Source organism: Phoxinus phoxinus, assembly GCF_949152265.1.
Source record: "Phoxinus phoxinus genome assembly, chromosome: 5".
NCBI classification, from domain to species: domain Eukaryota; kingdom Metazoa; phylum Chordata; class Actinopteri; order Cypriniformes; family Leuciscidae; genus Phoxinus; species Phoxinus phoxinus.
In genome coordinates this window covers 30738821-30760869 of record NC_136880.1, presented here as the reverse complement: position 1 = coordinate 30760869, position 22049 = coordinate 30738821, and the positions used below count along the sequence as shown (strand labels likewise).

Genomic DNA, 22049 nt, shown 5'->3' with positions numbered 1-22049 from the left:
TACCAGGTGACTTCTGATTAATAAGACAACAAAGATAAGGGGGTAGATAACCCAATATAGCTTTGTAAATCAATTGGTACTGTACCAGTGCTTTTTTTTGTTAGTTTTGATATTTTTTTAACCACCTTTTAATATTTAGATATTATCATGATGATTTCTGTCATTTTATCCGACAGGATGGATGTTTTAAAGTGAGACAAACCAGCTAAGACCACAAGCATCACAACATTTATAACATACTTGGCTAACAATTCCGTTTGTGCTGTTGCTTTGCCACCAAAATGATGTCACTTCCTATAGGATGAATAAGGAGAAGTCTTTTCTTAAAGGAATCTTATATAATCCTTAGAGGATGAGAAGTGATATAAGAAAACCAAAATAAAAATGATAGACTCGCCAAGATATATTTACTTTGAAACATTTAACTTAAAGGAGAAAATATATATATATATTTCTTTCAATATTAGAAGAATAAATGGCTACAAAAAAAATTCTATGAAGACTTCAGATTCAAAAGTCTCTAAGTGCCATCTGAAATTTTCTTCTAGAACGATAATTTTTAATCAATCTTGTATATTTATGTTCAGTTATTTCACTTTGATGACAATTAAAATTACCTATTAATTGTCACTAAAGTGAAATTACTGAACTTGAATATACAAGCTTGATAAAAAATGCTAATTTTAGAAGAAAATTTCAGATGGCAGTATGGCACTTAGAGGATTTTGCATCTGAAGTCTATACTTAATTCATTGTGATATTGCAATGAAAGAAAACAAACTAGTAGGATTTTACCTTTACATATTTTTGAGACATTAAGACATGACTGGGATATAAAATGTACTGCATAGCAAGAACGACCCAAATCCATAACTGCAAATGCAGTTATCTTCTAATCATGTCACTGCTTGTCTTCTACATAGCCAGGAAACTACTTTAAAATATAATACAGTGGAGAGAGTAGGCAGTAAAATTACCCTGATGAAAAACTGTCTGCAATAGAAAGTGTTTGAAACTCGTGTTCTCTAATATTACAGTCTAAATACATTCTAACGCATGAATGCAAAGATAAACACAGTATATAACCAAAGGGGAGAAAATCATTTATTCATTCAAATGAATGTTAAAATGAGTAAATAAACAAACAGAATTACTGAGATTCAACAGAGGACTTACGAATAAAGCTTGAAACCTAAAGGCTATTATGGGTCCAATGTTCACACAATTTCTATAAATTATTAAAATAAATAACACTTGTACAAGAAGATGAAAGAGCAGCAATGTTATGGGTGATGTTAAATAATCCCAATGAAGTATACATAGTGTCATTAAGCCTTGACAAGTTATAATTTAGTCCATGTTTGATCAGTTGTGACCATGTGGAAGAGCCCTGCGCATCATAGTGAATAAAGACAGTCAAATATTAGATCTTGAAAACTTGGAGAAGCTGAGAAGAACCTCATGCAAAGGTTGTCTGATGAGTATGACTTCCTGGGACTTTACGATTATTAAATAATTTCAAAATGTGGTAAATACCAAATTAAGATTATATAATGAATACCTAAAAAATACCCTTGATATAGACATCCACTTAACCAACAAAAAAAAGCTAAAGAAAGTCCTGTAATTTAATTTGGTGAGACCATCGGAATCTGCCAAAGCTTACACATATCTTATGGATAAACAGACACAGTTTATCAAAAAAACAAAACAAACAGGTAAATGGATACAACAGGCTCGAAATAATCAAAGACAGCGAATTTATAGAACAAAAGTATTTCATTGTGTTATGGTCTTGTGCTTTGGCCTTAAAACGCCTCATAGCTCTTGTTCTGGCTAGAATTACCTCTGGTAGAGGTTTAAAACCAGTTTCACTTGAGAAGGTTTCTTCCCCTCCACATTTAAAGATGTTCAGTTATTCACCAATAACTTGTTCATACCTTTATTCAACAATTTATTCAAAAAGGCATTCATGCTCGTCTCCCTGTCAGCACAAACAGGTCCTCACCTCAACATTTCACATACAGCGATAGTATGACGATGCAGAATGATCGAGTCTTTTACAAATATAATGCTGATAAAAACCAATTCTGCTGGTTGTTTCCTTGGAAATGTTTGCTTCAGTTCTGTCCAGCTTTAGCATCCTTCCATCAACCCGCCAGTGAAGCAACAGTTCTTTAGTAGGCTCCGACGACTGATTCGAGTGGACCTTCAGACCAGCTCAAGTACCTTCAGAAATGGGAGGGGAAACATTTGTAGGGCACAATTCATGCTTAGTATCAATTTAGAGTTTTGAGAAATGGATGCAATATTCCAAAACTGAGCGAATGTGACTACAGATCCTCCTGCTTTTAGTAATAGAGCTCTCAGCAGTAAATATCGACCTGTATGTAGCTATTTAGCTTGTTTTGCAGTACAACTCACCTTGATTGTCCCTTGACTGTTGGCTGCAATCAACACATTTGACTCCTGAGAATCAAAACAGAGAAAGTACATTGATAGAATGTGGCAAACATTATTTGGTTGAATCTCGGGTGGAAAGGTGGTTTGACAATGTATTTGCCTGTCTGGGATATTTGGCATAAACCATCCTGGTCATTCCAGACTCAATTTCAGTTTGCGCTTCATTATTGTTATACGTTCACAAAAAGGCCTTGACATTTTACTTCTACATAATTTATGTACAGATGAGAAAGGCAATTAATTAAGACCAAGACACTAAGCAGAAATTCAGTCTGGTCAGCACATTGGTTTTGCACACAATTATTGTGTTTTTTTTTCTTTTTTTCTGGGAAAATGTCAAGTATAAAAGGTATGTAATACACAAGGGATCTGGAAGCAGACGTAAATGTTTACAGGGGGGTTCAGCTGATAAATCAGGCACAGCATGAATCCACATTTTGCATTTTCTACGATTTCTGAGCTGATTAGGCTTGATCAAAATTACTTGCATGTTAATTCTTTGGGAAACCACAATTACTGTTCATTTTAAATTGTAATGGCATAGTGGCATTCAAATAAGAAAATATAATAAATTATAAGTGAAAATAGAAATTGCACATTTGTATGTCTACTGAGCTGTGTCAGAGAATTTTGCCTTGGCAACTAACTGAAACAAGTTTAAGATTAAGTACTAAAAATGCTAAAACAAAAATAAAGCTAAATAGAAATATATATAAAAAAAAAATACAAAAGCACAAAAAAATTACTACAACTTGAACAAAAATTAAAATACTGAAAATATAAAAGCTTAAAGGGATTGTTCACTTTGAAATTACATTTTGGTATGTTTTAGCTTAACTGAAGTGCATCCAAGATGTAGGTGTCTGTCTCCGCAGTAGTTACAATTTTGATATTTTTAGGTCAAACCGTTCTTGTCTGTCAGTCATATAATGCAGGTATATAGCTACTGTCTCCAAAAGCATGCAGAGATGTCTCTAATAGCATGCACAGAAAAGTCCAAATTAAAAAAATTCCCCATCGTAAGTGCACATTGATGGCCTAAGACACAAAACAAGCGGTTTGTGTGATAATAGTACACATAATAGATAATAGATAATAGATTTGGAGACAGTACCTATATACCTGCATTATATGACTGACAGACATATGACTTTTGACTTAAAAATATCAAAATTAAACTATACTGCGGAGACAAAGACACCTACATATTGGATGCACTTCAGGTAAGCTAAAACATACCAAAATGTAATTTCAAAGTGAACTATCCCTTTAATTCAAAATATTAATACATACCATAAGGCTATATAAATAATACCAACATAACACCGGATTGCAGAGTGCTTTGGTTTCAGTTAACTTTGACAGATTTGCATAAAGGCACATTTTTGGGCCGTTACGGACATCATACAAAGTTAACTGATACACACACACACACACACAAAAAGACACTTGCTCTCGATAAAAGATGATAAAATAAAGAATATATGGAGAAAAAAAAAGAAAAAAAAAACAGAAAATGAAAGGTCTTCCATCATCCGAAATGAAGGTTTACCAATTGAATAGGGCTGCCTTGAAATTACACAAGTAAAATTTTAGGATAGAAATCTATCACTGTTTCATAATAACATTCTCATGTTCTATAATAATAATCAATATTATATTGCCATAATACATCATTCAGTTTGGCCGTGTTCGGAAAACTAAAAACTAAAGCATCCTAAAGAGTTTATATTTTAAACATTAGTGAAATTTGCCTACAAGTTCCTAAAGAAAGCCAAGACAATTAAATCATTAATCACAAAATGTCGTGATCGTGACATCCCTGTTTGGTCCTCCTTCTAAAGAGGAGAGCAAACATTATACTACATCTTGGTTAATAAATACAGCACTTCACGTGTTAAATTAGCCATGGGCTAAAAGATGACTTTATAGCAATGCCTTTTACTGTAAACCACACTCTTTAGACAGTGAAGCAGATGAGTGTGGGTTTAATAAGCATGGATTTCTGAAAGCGGATGTACACCAACCTTCTCCCAACCCACTGCTCTATTCTACCCTGCCATTACTCGTCCTTGATGTACCAACAAGTTCAGTTCAGTTCTACTGTCCCCATGTTCCCCCATGGCCCTACCAGGCCATGTTCTACTGGTTCTAGAAGAGTGATTTATCATGTAAATGTGAGAGAGATAAGGCCGAATCATACCCCATCAGGTAGAGCTCGCCAGCACACTGCACTGACAAATTCATTGGTGTCGTCCTCCTTCTTGTCCTTGTCCAGCACACTCTTCACAGTGTCAAACTTGAAAGTCAGCAGTGTCTTAGAGAGCCCCTTGTAGTACAAGTACAGTGAGTTGTTTTCACTTCCTGTGGGGTATGAAGCGAGAGCATTATTGAGGGTTTTTACACCACATAAACATTTATTACAGAGTAAAAGTTTGAATGATCAGAGGAAGTTTAAATCAAACAGCATTATCACAGCTTTGATTATAAACCAACTCAACTTGTTTTGTGCCTAAAGTTTAAAAAAATATTAACCAATATTTCATAGTGCGACCCACCACATGCTACATAGTCTCCATTAGATGCCAGACCCACAAAGTTCTTCTCGTTGATGTGGCCTTTGAAGGAGCGCAAACAATGAGGCTTGTTCACATTCCAGAGTTTCAGCTGGCTGTCCGTCGAGCTGGGGATGTCAAAATGTAACTTTAATGTTCGATTTTTAACTCGAAAGTTGTTTGTAACTAGTGGTGCAACAGATCAGATTTCTCATGGTACGGTTTAAATCATGGTTCTAGTTGATTTAAAGGATAGGAAATTTATAACGAATATTTTTGTAACACTGTAAACCGCTACTGTTCCAATAGCAGATGTTTTGTTTTGTTTAAGTATCGTGATGCAATGTAGAATATAGGTAGTTACCATGACATGCATTTTCCACTGGTAAAATAAAAAGTACAAGAGTTTTCAGTGTATACATACGCAGACACAATTTCTTCTCCATTGACAAACTTGGCGTAGGACACTGCTTTCCTGTGGCCTTTGAAAACCATGATGGGCTGCTTAGTGTTTCTCAGGTCATAGTAGTGCACACAGTGGTCTGGAAAGGGTTTAGAATGAGCTGAAAAGTTTTACGATTATTGCAGGAAGTAAAACTTTTAATAGATCGATTCAAATGAATTATGTACCTGCACAACCAAAGGCAAGGTGATATCGAGAGGAGGGACTAAACTTGACACAGCATACATTGGCCTTCGCTTCAATGCTGGCTACTGAATTGTCCAGGTTGGTGGACCACAACTTGACTAGGATAAAGAGTGTATTCATAAGGATTTATAGAAGAATATCTCCGTAAGAATCCCAAATCAAATAACTAGATCAGAACAGTTCAGTTGCAAAAATACCTTTAGCGTCATCTGATCCCGATGCTAAGAGCTTGGGATCCATGAGGTTGAAATCGACACTCCAACACCGCTTTTCATGCTCCTGTGAAAATCAAAATCTAACTTAGATTAAGTCTAAAGGAATTGCAAATTACACACGTCATGTGTTACATTGCATATTCAATTCAAAATTAACCCACACCTATATGTAAATATATTTTAGGCTGTTTAATCCAATTGATTGAAAATTAGAGAGAGAAAAAATGTTTAACACATAATGTGTAGCATAGCCTACAGTATGTTCATATGTATATTTATTATTTTTATATCCTTTAATTTGCACATTGTTCAGAATACGTTTATGTATACATGTTTTCATAGTATATACAGAAAATGACTTATTTTTACCTCATTAATTGAAGAAACAAATGAATCATTCATCAAAACAAACATACAAAACAAATGTTTGGGGTCAGAATGACTTTATTTCTTGAAAGAAATTAATACTTTTATTAAGCAAGGACAAATTAAATTGAATAAAGATCACAATAAAAGCACTTATACCTTTTATATGCATGTATGTATGTATATATATATATATATATATATATATATTTGTTTTTTTTATTGTTTTTTTACCATGGTTTCCACAAAAATATTAAGCAGCACAACTGGTTTTAATTTTGATAATAAAAATAAGAAGAAATATTTCTTGAGCACCAAAATCAGTATATTAGAATAATTTCTGATGGATCATGTGACTTAAGTTTGGCGTAATGGCTGCTGAAAATTCAGCCTTGCCATCATAGGAATTACATTTTATATTAAAAAATAAGTGTTACTGTTAAAAATATTACTGTTTATATCTGTATATTTAAATCAAACAAATGCATCCTTGGTGAGCATAAGAGACTTATTTTGAAAACACTATAAAAAATAATAACAGCAGACAAATATATTCATAGTACTATTATTTTTGCAATACATGTATGTTTCTTACAACAACATATGACATGTAGATCTGTAATAGTTTGAGAGTTAATAAAGAAAATGCAATAAATTGCTCTCCTACTGAAAGCGGTACCAGAATAATGAGTGTTAATAAGGAAAATGCAATAAATTGCTCTCCTACTGAAAGCGGTACAAGAATAATGAATGTCATCTGGTGCAGCCCTACACATAAGGGTACCTGGTAGACCTTTGACCTCTGCCCCGTGAACCCATCCCAAAGAATGACAGTCCCCTCGTAGTCACTGCTCGCCAACAGATTTTTGTGGTAGCTACTCCAGCTGATACAGCTGGAAAGAGACGTGACAGAAGAAAATGTGACATACTGTTATGCCACTGCATAATCCACCAAGAACATTCAGGCCAACCCCTGATTTCAGATACTCTTTATACCTAATTTTGGAGTTACATGTCATCTCGTTGACAGGATAATGAATGTCCACAGCATCCTGGATCACAGTGCCGTATTCAAACACTTTAATTTTCTTAGTGACACCAGCAATGGCAAAGTAATCACAGTCGCGGTCAAACTCAATGCTGCAAAAGAGGGGAAAAGAGAGGAGACAGAACAAGTGTTAGCACAGCGAGTTCTCCTGACTGTGGCATGCTCATTATCTGCTCTACTTCCACTCAAACACGGACACTGAAAAGACAAGTGCTGTAATGCATCCAAACAGCCTCTCAGGCGCTTAAGGTGATCAGATACAAAGATGTCTGAAAATGTGTGTGATGAAAGCCGAACAAGGTTCTATGGCTAGTTAAGGATTGGTGTAATATTACATACAATATGGAAATTACGGTTGGTTTGAGCCAATGATTATATTTATAAACCCAGTTCTATGGTTGGGAATTGAGAACTGAACCAAATGATTTATATGACGTTCAGATGCGTTAACAGTTCCTGAACATCTGCCATTTTTCACAGATGCGGAAGAAACAATTTAAGCACTCGGGTAGGGTTTCCTGCACTGTTAAATCTGAACAAGAAAGTACCTCATGAAATATACTTTTGTTTAAAAGTTTATGTTCTGATTTTTTTTTAAACACGTTTTTAAAAGTCTCTTATGCTCATTATTTTAACAAAAATACAGTAAAAAAAAAAAAAAACTATTGTGAAATATTATTACATTTAAAAAAAACTTCCTATCTTAATATATTTTTTAATGTAATTTATTTATTTTACTTTATTACTATTTTAATTCCCATGTCATTACTAATTAATAAATGAAAAAAAAAAAAAATGAAAAAAAAAAATGGATATAGATTAAAGCACACCTTGAAATAGGCCACAATTCCAACTTTTGAAAAATAGATGGTCTTTAAAATGCTCACTGTCAGTATCTGTGATGTCATCCAGTAATACAATACTACCCTCTGCTGGTTACTTCAGAAAAGGAACCGAACAAAGATTAAAGACCAACAACATGTGGTCTTAACCCACTTCAATTAAGTTTTTGCAACCTTACCTGGACACAATACTGGAGCCATTATAAAGGTCACTAGCGTAGGAGAGGGTGGCCAGAGGCCTCACAGAGTTGTAACGGGTAAATTTTGATAGACACTCCATGAAATCATCCAGCTGGTTAACAGTTCTGCTGTCATCTATTACCAAGAAAAGCAATTGTGTAATAACAGTATTGCATTTTTGTTTAATAAACAGTATATATATATTGGTTTAAATCAACCAACCCGTTATGCGAGACATCCTATTGGAGAAATAACACTGCTCTAGATCCTCAAAGTGTGCCGTCAGTCTCTTCCGCCGCGACGCCAGAGTGCTGTTGTACCATGTTTGTCTTTTACCCTAAAAGTAATAACAATAAACAGCGAATATCAGCATTACTCCAAGGGATATTAACCAGCTAGAACAGCAAACGGGAACAATTCATGAAAAACAACAACAAAAACAAGATACCTGCGAGCTTCCACCAAAAGGGGGCTGAATGTATTCTGGGGGGTCTATTATGCTACTGCTGTAGACAGAAACAAGATTTGAATTTTTTTTAATGCAAAAATATTGCGTAAATGTAAATAATTAGGTTAGCATCTCATGTGTGTAGAAATTACATTATTTCTTTGTGTGAAATACTTTTTTATGAGAAAAAAATACTGCGTGCACCTGCAAAATAAAACGCAGTCTTACCTGGGTGCAGGTGAGGGAGCCTCAAACTGGGGTACAGTACTGTCTAAATTGGGCTCCATGTCACTCACTGGTGAGTACAGACCGCTCATTTCCTTAAGAATAAAAACATACGGATTAGATGTGCACTACTGTTCAAGAGTTGAAGGTCAGTGACACTTTCATTCAGCAAAGACACATTAAACTGATCATACGTGACAGTATACAATTACATTACAAAAGATTTTGTATTTAAAATAAATGCTGTTGCTTTGGACTTTCTATTCATCAAAGTAATCTTAAAAACATATCGCAATTTCCACAAAATTATTCAGCAGTACAACTTATTTTCAACATTGATAACAAATGTTTCCTGAACAGCAAATCAGGATATTAGAATGATTTCTGAAGATCATGTGACACTGAAGACTGGAGTAATGACTGCTGAAAATTCAATAAATTACACTTTAAAATATATTCGAATAGACAAAAAATAATTTAAACTGTAATGGCATTTCACTCTATTATTGTTTTTACTGTATTTTCTTATCAAATAGTAAATATATAAGACTTCCTTCAAAAGCATTAAAAAAAAACACTTTTGAAAAAACAGCTCTAAACTTTTGAACCGTGGTGTATAATCGTATATATATATAAATATATATTACTGATTATATTACTGATACTGGTATTACTGATTGGTCCAAAAAACTGCCCACAAAACCTCTTACAATACAACCTTAATCTAGTAGGATGTCCTGTTACTTTATCCCCTACAGTAAAAGACCTGGGTGTTATACTAGACCGCAACTTGTCTTTTGAAAATCATATTTCAAATGTCACAAGAACAGCCTTTTTCCACCTTAGAAACATTGCTAAGCTACGTAACATGCTATCAGTTTCTGATGCAGAAAAGTTAGTTCATGCATTCATGACCTCGAGACTAGATTACTGTAATGCTTTATTATCAGGTTGTCCTGCATCCTCCGTAAACAAGCTGCAGTTAGTCCAAAATGCAGCTGCTAGAGTTCTTACTAGGTCAAGAAAATATGATCATATAACGCCAATTTTATCATCTCTACACTGGTTACCTATTAAGTTCCGTATCAATTACAAAGTATTGTTACTGACTTATAAAGCCCTAAATGGTTTAGCTCCTGTGTATTTAAGGGATCTTCTATCGCCCTACAATCCATCGCGCTCTTTAAGATCGCTAAATTCGAGGCTTCTGGTCGTACCTAGGATAACTAAGTCCACTAAAGGAGGGAGGGCGTTTTCACATCTAGTTTCTAAACTCTGGAATAGCCTTCCTGATACTGTCCGAGGCTCAGATCGCTCTCCCAGTTTAAAACTAGACTAAAAAGACGCATCTCTTTAGCCAAGCATTCACATGATGCATCGTACCTTTTATACTACAGTTAAATCAGATCAAATGCATTCATATTATGAACAGCAGCTACGCTAATTATTTCCCATCTGCCTTTTTTGTTGTTATCATAACTCAAATAGAGTTCGTCAGCTCCAGTTATGTATCCAGCCTCTCATGGAGACTTCAGATTCCCCAACGCCTGTGATGAGACGACTCGACGCCTGTGAAGAGACGACCCAACTCCGGCGATATGTTATGCCCTAAATTTATGATTAACTAACTGTATTTTTGTTTGTACATTTTTGAAATGCATTTTCTGTAAAGCTGCTTTGAAACAATATGTATTGTGAAAAGCGCTATACAAATAAACTTGAATTGAATTGAATTGAATTTAATATATTTCACACACAGATTGTTTTCTTTGTTCCAAAAAAGGGGACTAAATTTGTTGCATTTCCTTCTCGGTTCAGTTCGCTTTCACAAGGCAACAAGCATACCAAAATGTGTTTATGCAAATCACCTGCGAGTAAAAATGTCCCCTTATTGGTCAGAGTTCACCTGTTCCTCTGCGTCAACAAGTAACAAGTTCGCCTCGAAGGCTTATTCGTGGCTTTATCTTTAGCTGTCGTGACACACGCAAACACTTATATGAATTTAGCCTTGATTCCCTCTCTGACTGATAAATTATGTACATTTAATTGTATTGAAATTATCTATCCATCTATATATATATATATATATATATATATTTATATATATAATTTAGAATGCAGTTAGAGCGGGAATCAAGGTTTCGTCGGGACAGCATTCTTGCAATGCACGGAGAAGAGCAATTACATAGATGAAGAGGCTTTGGTTTTCAACCACAAAAACAGAATCAGACACTGCTGCTATATAAAATTTCCCATTATGATACTGCTTGGTCCGTTGGGTTGGATTATTTTCTCACCTCAACCAAACCGCACAGAGTTCATTTTCAATCAGGCTTGACCACCTCGTACAGGCGGTTCTCGGATCGATTGTTTTGGTACGGATTAAAGCACAATTGCCGTGTTCATGTATGCCTAAATGAACCGAACTAAGGGAGAAAAACACACCAGGTTCCAAAATGTCCTTAGAAAAATACAAAACATCTCTATGCTAGACCGTTAAAAAAAAAAAAAAAAAAAAAAAAAAAAAAAGTTCCTGTCTCTGACAATTCTGGGTCACCATACTAAACTGACCTCAACTCGTTTGATATCCTCTTCCAGAAAGTTCAGTTCTTTTTGTAACTGCTCCAGTTGCTGTTGAAGTAAAGACAGGGAGACTTTATGAGTAAATGACGTCGTAGCGGTCAACTTTGCATTATTCAACATTTTAAAAATAGATGTGGAGGCTAAACCTCTCTTTTATTTCTTCTGGCTTCTTTCAGGAATTCCATTAAGATCTGGCGCTGAGCAGCTTGTGATTCCTGTGAACAGAGATCAGTGAAAGATCAGCAAAAGATGACAATTATTCCTTTATAAGAAAAATTATTATGGCCTATCATGATAATCAGCAACGCTTCCAGGCTCTTCACACAAGCCGCTTTAAACGACAAATCTTTTAAGCATTATATAAAAAGTTAATATAAATTGATCACATTTAAACTTTGTCATCGATTAGACTTACTAACTGCAGGTTTTGACCAATGTATATTCCTTCACAAGAACTCAGTATGTGCCATGCTGCAATGGTAAAATAGCGGTTTGTGGTTTATTTTACCTTATATTTGTCACAGCAGTTACACTTTGGAATTTAAAAACGGTGGTTTGTAACATTAGGGCTTGTGTGAATATCATTTCTGTCAAATTTGGGTTTATTTTGATCCACCAAAAACAAAATCTACAGAATACCAATCTCCATCAATCCTAGGTGTTTCAACACCATAGGCAGCACTTTTCAGTCAGTTTCAGCTGAATGTGAATGAAACGCTAATATAAAACGGCTATTCGCGGGGTGCCTGAAGAACCCAGAAGTGTTGCATCAAGCGACAGTAATATTGTCTGTAAGTATACCCACCGCCTCCAGTTGTTTCTTTTTTTGCAACAGGTACTCTAATATGTAGTTGACATTGGCTAAATCCATATTCTCTTGATCTGCACCAAGGACGTCTTGGAAAACCTGCCATTTGGTTCCATTCTATAAACAGCAAATGAAACAAACAATAAGAACAAATTATCTGCAAAAGTCAATAAAAATGTGTTTAAGAAGCGTCCACTCATTATACAAATGGTGAGCTTTGTGCACGTACAGGATGATCCCGTTTCAGACGCTTCTCTTCAGATCTCTGTTTTTGTTTCAGGATCAGTTCATTCACTGTAAAACAATTAGAGAATTACATCATCTAAGCAATTCTCAGACTGAAAAAAAAAATCAACCAAATGTCTTATTTGATATAGAAATGTATACTCGATGTGGCAACAATAAGGTTTGAGGACATCAAGTATGCAAAAAACAACTGACATGTATTAGCATGCATACACATACCTAAGAAGTTGGGGTAAAGTTGATCCACATTGTCAATGATATAATTGCATTTTGGGCACCTGTTGCTGTCCTCCAAACTCTGTCGTATACATTTATAACTGAATAGAAATGAAGACATGATTATTTGATCAAAATCTATAAATGGTCTGGAAAATTATGGACAATAAAATATCAGTTTAGAGAACAAGTGCTTCTCACCAGAAACTGTGGCCACACTTTGTCATGTGAGCTTCCTCTATCATCTCAAAACATATAGGGCTGTTAAGAAAGAAAAAATCATGACATGCAAGGCTTGCTTCCCTTTTCTAACACACCAACAAAAAGCTGAGACTTGACTGTTGTTTTGAATTATACAGAAGAGTTTAAAAAATCTTGAGACCACTATTACAAATTATTTTCAATGTTTATACATCACAAATTATATTTTAAATTATATAATTTTGACTGAAAGTGTAAAGCATAAAAATAATTTGAACACACACCCACACGCTTCAAATTAAAAATTAAAAATTTTGAGTTTGTCAGATATACAAGTTAAGCATTAAACTTGTAAGACTTTCTGGGATTGTTGACAAAATAAACTGACAACAAATTGTCAGTATCTAACATTATGTCCTGGTTTCACAGACAGGGCTTAGATTAAGCCAGGATTAGGTTCAATTAGGGCGTTTAAGTAGCTATTAATTATTACTAAAATGTGCATCTTGAGACAAAACAATGGCAATGACATATTTTAAGATATGCCAGTGCAATTTGCTTTCAGTTAAAACAGCTCAAATATGCACTTTAGTCTGAGACTACGCTTAAGCCTTGTCTGTGAAACCGGGGGTATGTGTGTAATATTTAATTTTGTACTCAACAGTCAACACACACACAAAAAGAAAATCATACAGGTCCGAAAACAACATGATGGTACGTAGTAACGTTACACGATTAGATTTTCCTTCAAGAAGAACTATCCCCTAAACACCATGTTGACAATTATCAATTAGCTTTTTCCTTGGAATTAAATTATTAAGTGCATAGTAAATCACAGGATTTGCCAGACACACAAGCCCGCGTGTGGGAAATTGTTCAAAACAAACAAAGTTATGACGTTACTTCTTTATCAAGTGGATTTAGATTAGAACTCTGCAGGGACTTACCATACAAAATCGTTACTCTTGTCCTCATAGGGATTGATCAGACCGTTGTACAGGGGTCTTTTCCTGCTTGAAGAGGCAAGTCGAGCACTCTGTCCCTCGGCTACCGAGCCCAGAGTCCGCGAGGACACCCCGTTACCCGAGCTGTTACCGTTCTGAGCGCCGTTCCCCCCGCTGTTCGCTCCACCGGCTCCACTGCCACTGCTGCTGCTCATTCCCCCAGAGCTCGTCCCGGGGACAGACCCCGCTGCACCGCCGGACTGCTGCTGCCGAGTGCTTGACATGATTGAAGCCGCTCGTGCACGTCGGAAGGCCAGAGCTGAAGCTAAAGCTGCGGGACTTCACCGCATCCGGGCGGCTGTGGGAGGTACGCTAACAGGCTAAAGCGTCACAAATGAGAGAAAATAGCCAGAAACTTCCAGCAAGCGCACTGCTAGCACTGGACGGCGCTTATTTGAGCACAGATGAGAAGGTTCTTCAGCATGCAAGTTTGTATTGGGTCAGCTCGATGCTAATGTGGATATGCAGCTCCGCAGAGATTTGTTGACAACTCTGAGAGCTTTAGAAATTTCAATCCACTGTCTGCAGGATGTTCACGCGAGAACTTCCCCGAATGAAACGTTCGTGTGATTCGGAGTTCAGCAGCACCTACTGGCTTGGAGACAAACTGCAGGTATCAATCAAAACAATCTATCTAAACCTCAAAAATGGCTCTCAAATTATTGTTGTCAACTAGCCTACCTAACCGTCAAATCAAATAATTCAAGAACGGTCATCATCACCATCGTTCTTATGCAGCAACGTATGTTGTTAAAAACAGATGGACTATAAGGTAGGCCTATGACTATATGTTGTTATCTAATTTATATTGTGGCCCAGAGCAAAACGTCAAAGCCTCCTTATATAATGCTGACCACTGGCCTAGTTTTACTCATGAATAAAAAAAAATAGGATTATCAACTAAATTGTTTATGTATAGCCTATCCATGGTATACACAACTTTATAAAACATAGGCAAACCGTTACATTAGCTTTGTTTTGGTTTTTCCTTAAAACAAACAGAAAGACGCCTGCCATGAGATGAATCATGATTAGTTGTTTTAATTTTTTTTCTATTTTATCGGTTTAACAAATCAGAGTTTAAATCTTCTCAAAGACACCACAAAAATACAATGTAGCCACTGCAGTGGCTAACTCAAAGTAGGGAATTCCTACTTGAGTAGAATTCCTGCAATACGGCTGTAGTTTCAGGACCCCATTTCTAGGACCTTTTTTAAATTTTATATGTATGTAGCAGTTTATACTATTTTATCACTTACTATTCAATTCTGTATTTTTATTATAATTTTAAGGAATTATTTAGTTGTTTAATTGTAAAAATGTAATTGATATATTGTCCAAACCAATCCCTAACCCTATGGCATGGCATGTCACAATTAGCTGAACAATATGTGTAATATACAATATATTGTATATTGGTGTTCTAGATAGATAGATAGATAGATAGATAGATAGATAGATAGATAGATAGATAGATTGGTAAACCAACACAGAAACGTAATGCTACTGTCTATACTGTAGACAGAGTTTTTTGTCTGTGAAAGCAGTGCAAGGTTTTTTTTTACCTGTTTACCTGAGCAGTGTAGCCAGGATGTTGCTCTGCCCTCTGCTCTTGCACCCCACCAAACATCTTCATCTACTTCAAAAACAAAGTGGTCAACATCAGTAGCCCACAGCCGAATACACAACCCACTCTGATCCAGACTTTTTTGAGACCATGCCAGACTAGAAGCTGCTAAGCTTTCTACCACCCACCGTGTGACCACCTGCCCTCTTGATCCAAAATATCTTCTCTGATCTTGTACCATACTTTCTCTCTGTCACCGGTACATCTTTGACCAGAGGCTCCATCCTATCAGACTTCATAAAGGGATATTTCATCCAAAAATAAAAATTATGTCATCATGTTCTCACTCACGCTCATGTTGTTCCAAACTCACTTGGCTTTTATTCTTCTTTTACCTGCTTTGAAGATGACCAGCTACTGAATCTTTTAAGATTCAATAAGGACATAAAAGCACTAAAAGTATCATAAAAGTATAGCCAATATTATTTGTGCACTATATTACAAGTCTTCTGAAGCTATTACAGCCTTGAAAAACAGACCAAAACTTCAGTTCTCAAACTTACACTCTAAAAAATGCTGGTTTGGGTAAAATATGAACAAACCCAAATGTTGATTTACATTTTTACATTAATTTTTAAACCCAACAGTTGGGTTTGTCCATATTTGACCCAAACATGGGTTGAAACAACCCAGCATTTTTAGAGTGATACTTACTGTCAACTTTATTCACTAAATATGTTGAGATCTGCCTTAACTCACCTTAGTACAAAACAAAACCGTTCAAAAGTTTTTATTTAAACTAAATTAATACTTTTATTCAGCAATCACACATTATATTGATCAAAAGTGGCAGTAAAGACATAAAGTTACAAAAGATTAGTTTTTTTCAAATAAATGCACAGTGGTTTTCAACATTAATAAATGTACATGTAATTTAATGTTGTACAAGTACACTTAATATTTAACACTATTATTGATATGCCTGCATTGACACAATAATATGAGAATATGGACGATGACATCACTGTTTTCTCTGCTGCTGTATAGATTATATATTCCTACTTTCACTGTAAAGCTGCTTTGAAACAATCTGTAAAAAGCCCTATATAAATAAAGGTGACTTGACTTGACAAGTATTGGACTGATCAAATTAAAGTCTCTGACTCAATGTTTAGTTGCAGTTGTTAACAACACTCTGTAGGGGAAGATCATCAGTTAATAATGACTAAATCAGTTGGACTAATCCATTAGTCTGTACTGTCTCACGTAAAACCTCAGAAGATATGGAATAAAGTGCACAAGTTGTATGAACTACTTTTTTTAGTGCATTCATGGTGATTTTGAGTCCTTTTTTGAAACATGAGAGCTTTTGTCTCAATTCAGCTGTATTAGGCTATATTCAGAAAGTAGTAGCGAAGCAAACAAATGTAAAGCGCTGATATGAAGAATGCAAATGCAATGTAACAACCCAATGAATATGCTAATTAGCACATGCAGTCATCTCGTGACTTTTGAAGCATGTGTTAGCTATTCCATTGAAAAATAGTTTGCTACAGTGCATACATTTAAAGACAATTTTTCCTCAAAGTAGGCTAATGTTAACCAGTCAATCACTGAAGAGCTTGAGGAATAGTGAGATTAACTAGTGTCAGTCTACATGTTAGGTCATTGTATACAATTTGCATTAAGTTCACACAGAGACTGAATGGCAGTGTAACAGTTACGATTAATCAGCTTTAATTCCTACAGACACTCATGACTGAAGTTTTCATTTTACACAGCAGGGGGAGTTATTATTGTATCTTTAGAAACATTACAGATTCAAAAAAGGACACTCACATAGCCTATAGCCTAACTGTGCATCTATTTGACTGTCAAATATTATTTTCCAATACTCAATTACATGAATTAAAATCCGCTTGACACATAATTGGATTTAAATGCTTACCCATTTAATCATTCTAGGGTTTGGGTATATAAAACATTCAAATTGTTTTAAATCATTGTTATTCTAAGTAATTGATTTTTCTATATATTTAAAGATATATTCAGATTGTTTTGTTAAATTGTTATTCATAATGGATTTTCACTGTCCATGATATAGTACACGGTAATAAATAAACACGGAAAATATACTGGTGATTTTGTGGTAGGACATTATCCAGTAATTTCATGAAAATTTCCGTTAACCCTAAACACAGTGTAGTCTGTAATTCCAACACGATAAAACTAACCAATGTAAAATAAATGAATAATATGGGAAATTCCTTCATATTTTTATAGTACATTGTGCCCTGTTTTTACAGACTTTATTAACGGTATTAGTTGGTCATATCAGGTTTACTGGATAGCTTGCAGAACACATTAATTTGACTGAAGGACACATGTAGAAATAATCTTGTAATATGTATTTAACAGGGAACCATATCAAAGATGAGCTTTGCTGATACTATTTTCATTGTACTCCACTATTATATGTTCTTTTGGCAGCACAGATCTTTTTTTTCTCACATGCAATAAGTTAATTACAACACTGCTCTCACATGACCTCCATAATGGAGAACACTTCAAAGCCCTCCAACACTTACTTTTGTTGATTCAGATGTTCTATACGTATATCTCATTGGAAATTAAGCTCTAATAGCTGGCATTGTTAACACAGTTAACAGAAGCGTTTAAAGCCAACTTAAATTCCAAATGGATAAGCCATCATGAGAGGGGATCGGGCATGTGTCTGGATGAGTTGTGTCTGCTCACATTGGCCAGCGCTGTGTCTCAATTACAAATGGGCTAACTGTGGTTGCCATTTCAAACATTTATATATCTCTAGTGCTTCTGTTATGGCTCTAAAGGGAGAAATAAACCCCTTTTAACTGATAGTAATATACTTCAAATATATTGGAGATGCTTGACTGATCTGCCACTGTTGAGTACATTGTCTTTTGGAAGGAAAGTGGTAAATTGCACCACACAGACACACACACACACACACACACACACACACACACACACACACACACACACACACACACACACACACACACACACACACACACACACACACACAAACACACACAGGAAACACACAGGAAAATAATTATGTACTCTGTTGTTAGTCTCTGGCTAAAAGGATAGCCTGGATTGATTTTAAGACTTGTTGTGTGAGTGTCTTTCTTACTGTAGTTAAAAGTGTATCATTTCTTTTTTGAGACACACCGATTATTTGCTTGGAGTGAAGATCCTAAAAACAATAACAAAATGAAATCTGTTAAAACATTAGGCACTTTAATTGGATCAGATGTCTGCCTTCGATATTAATGGGCAACACAGGAAAATGAGTAACAATTCCCAGCTGTCCGCCTCACGCCTGCCAACACACACATATGCAAACACACTGTCATATGGATACAAGCATATAAAACAGATATGATGCACTTACCTATATTATGCCACCAAAGTGCTTTTATGAGGCGATACTATATGAGACAATACCACTTTATTTAAATAGTCACCTCAAAACATATTTTTTGAAATGTTGACAATGTTGAAACACAAAACTTTGGTTTTATTAATATTAAGGTAAACCTTTTTATTTATTTTCACAGCATCAAGAAAAGTGTTTGGACATCATTATAGAGTCCTGGCTTGTTGAAGATGAACAGCGACAACTCCCTCTGCAAAGCAGTCGAATCCACTGAGACATGTTTTTGATGTACATCTAGAACATAAGGAAGGGAAATAAAGAAAAAAAGAACATGCCGTCAGATGCTCGCTCAGAATAATCCAGTCTTAAAGCCAAGCCAGCCATGACTAACTAGGAAATGACGTTATAGTTCACACAGTGCACACCTGCTTCCCTCACTGTATCTTTTCAAATATCTGTTCGGTGGAATTATTTGCTCCCTGTGGAAGTTAGTTGTGTCTCCTAAGTGATAGAATAACAGTTTTGTCACTGGTTGAAAATGTAGTAAATATCTGCAACAGATTTACTTTTGATTTTCTACCTCTGCTGATAAGTGAATGGGGGTTGCCTTTGGACTTTGCTAGGCTCCTTGTTATTTGTCCAGCACATCAGGTTGGATTTTCCCATTGCGTTTCTGGTCATTTAGAATTGGATCGGGGTAGGGCAGCCTCAAATGAAGGATAATCTCTTAGAGGTCCTTTGCAGTGGGGGGTGAGGCCCGGGAGCGACCATTCACTTTTTTTTCCTTTTTTTTTTTACACAGTTGCAGCTGTGTCTCAAAGCACTTTGATACAAAAAAAGCTGAATGTTTTGCAGGCAGATCCTTGGGCTGGTTGCGGAATTCTTACCTCCCACTGTTAGGGCCCTTTCTACCCCTGAAGGGGCCCCTGTCGTAACTGCCAGTTACCCCAAGTCGGGGCCGTTTGCAAATTGAGCCTGACAAAAACTGTTACGTTTCGGAAATTAAACAGCGGCATGTCTAACTTTTTGACCATTGCGATGAGATGTTGTACGTGGTTGCTGAGTTGTTGTGCGGTCACAAATCTACTCATTTGCAAGTCACATCACTCCATATGTGCACCTGCAGTGCTGAATGCCATTCAGGGCTATTATTCACTGTACAAAACAGTAAAGACACTCTGACCACATATTTAAAATGTGGCAGGCGAACATTGACATGTTTGAACTCTCAGCTGAAAGTGTGAATTCCTGGATATTTGTGCAAAAAAATATGGCACACTAGCATTATTGTAAGATCAAAGTGCTTATACAATGGCACTTCATGATTCTGAAAAGAACGAGATGTCTATATAAGCTTTTCTTTATCATTTTAGATTCTTTAGATGAGAGGAAATAGGACGTTACACAAGCTGTAGAATTGCCCTTGAAATGCTCAAAAATATAATTTAAATCATTCATAATTTCTGGGTCTTTCGGTCAAGATTTTTCACACAAGACAAGATAAAGAAATAGTTTCATTTATTGCAGTCATATTATATTATGCAGTCATCTCCAACCGTTTCAGAACTGAATACGTACGAAATTCAGGAAAATGTGTTTGGTGGTAACAGACTGGATCTCTGGTATTATCAATACACTGAGATAAGTGTGATCAACAAAATCATTATTAATTAAAATTTTAGTATCAACATTAAATATTATAGCTATTTTAATGTTTATACAAAAAATACAAATTGCAAAATTTGGCAACTGTCTTGAGTATTTGTATGTTTTAACAGTTTATTTCTAAGGCATATTGAAAAATTCAGCATTTTTTAAGATGCAGGTAGAAACAGGATCAGCAGTAATATTAATTTACACTCCAAAAGGGGGGAGTTTCTGTGTGAAAAATAAAACGTTTAGTGGTCTTTTAATGGTTTTAACCGTTTTAATCACTAATCACTGGTCAGGAAATTAGCAAGAATTGCACAAATGACATTAAAGTAATGTAGCAGGGAATAGCCTTCCTCAACTTGAGAACGCTTTTTAACAGTACGAAGAGTCGGTGTTCCACTCAATGTTAATGGCTTCAAACTGTTCATGGGTTGTTGAAAAAAGTCTCCCAATTTTTTTTTTTGTCTAATTTAGTTCAATATCCTCATGTACTACAAAGCATTAAAAGGCTCCTCACACACAAGCTCTTCCTCCATGCTTCACTGTGGTAGAGATGCATTTGTTATTATATGTATCACCAGATTCTCGAAGATACTGGAGCATCACTATGAATGTGTTTCATTATGATTCATCTCCCCAACATACAACTTCCCAATAAGTAAGTACATATTGCTCATTTCCTGATCAGTAATTTGCAGTTAAGACAATTAAAACTTGGCCCTTTTTTGCCCAATCAGTTTTATAGAGAGAGAGAGAGAGAGAGAGAGAGAGAGAGAGAGAGAGAGAGAGAGAGAGAGAGAGAGAGAGAGAAAGAGGAACTCATATCCACCTGACTATTTGCTTTTATTCCCCTCAGCATCTTTTAGCCTTTCCTGTTAACTTCTCCATAAGAGAGTGTTCTGGAATTGGTCAGGTCCATCCCTGTTGTTCAGTGTTTACACATCCCTCACTTGTCTTTTCCTATTTCCTACATGTGCAGCGTTTTAGCCCTGCTTCAGATGCCAGGCAGATGTGCTGTCTCTTGCATTACTGTACAGAAGTAGGTGTAGCAGCTAGATGTCAATGGCACTGGCTGGGGGAGAAAGTGAGAGTAGCATGCATGCGGGGCTGGGTTGGACCTGGGTGAAGTTTTATTTCCTAATGGTTGGGTAAGGGGCTGGGTTTGTGATGTCAGGCTGCAGGAAACAGATAAAACGTTTAGCGCGTTAGTTTGATCTGATGTGGAGATGTGGAGAGCGCATGCAGCCGGACTCAGCCTGGGAATATAAACACACACGGAGCGCAAGAGGAGTCTCCGCACCATCTCAAGGTGATCTAAAGAGCCGTTTTCACTTGGAACAGCATGACAAAAAGACA

General features: G+C 35.9%; 1 protein-coding gene across 1 annotated transcript; it reads right to left on the bottom strand.

The window, feature by feature from the left end:
- Positions 1-1086: 1086 nt before the first annotated feature.
- On the bottom strand, positions 1087-14638 carry cop1 (COP1 E3 ubiquitin ligase). The gene is made up of 20 exons (XM_079612614.1): positions 13993-14638; positions 13046-13105; positions 12848-12945; positions 12612-12676; positions 12380-12499; positions 11721-11789; positions 11563-11622; positions 8995-9086; positions 8767-8824; positions 8541-8655; positions 8318-8453; positions 7245-7388; positions 7033-7141; positions 5865-5946; positions 5649-5765; positions 5443-5560; positions 5022-5146; positions 4667-4827; positions 2425-2469; positions 1087-2229 (listed from the first exon to the last, which is right to left on the bottom strand). The coding sequence occupies exons 1-20, from the start codon at positions 14271-14273 to the stop codon at positions 2212-2214; spliced, it is 2073 nt and encodes a 690-aa protein (XP_079468740.1). The 5' UTR covers positions 14274-14638; the 3' UTR covers positions 1087-2211.
- Positions 14639-22049: the final 7411 nt, after the last annotated feature.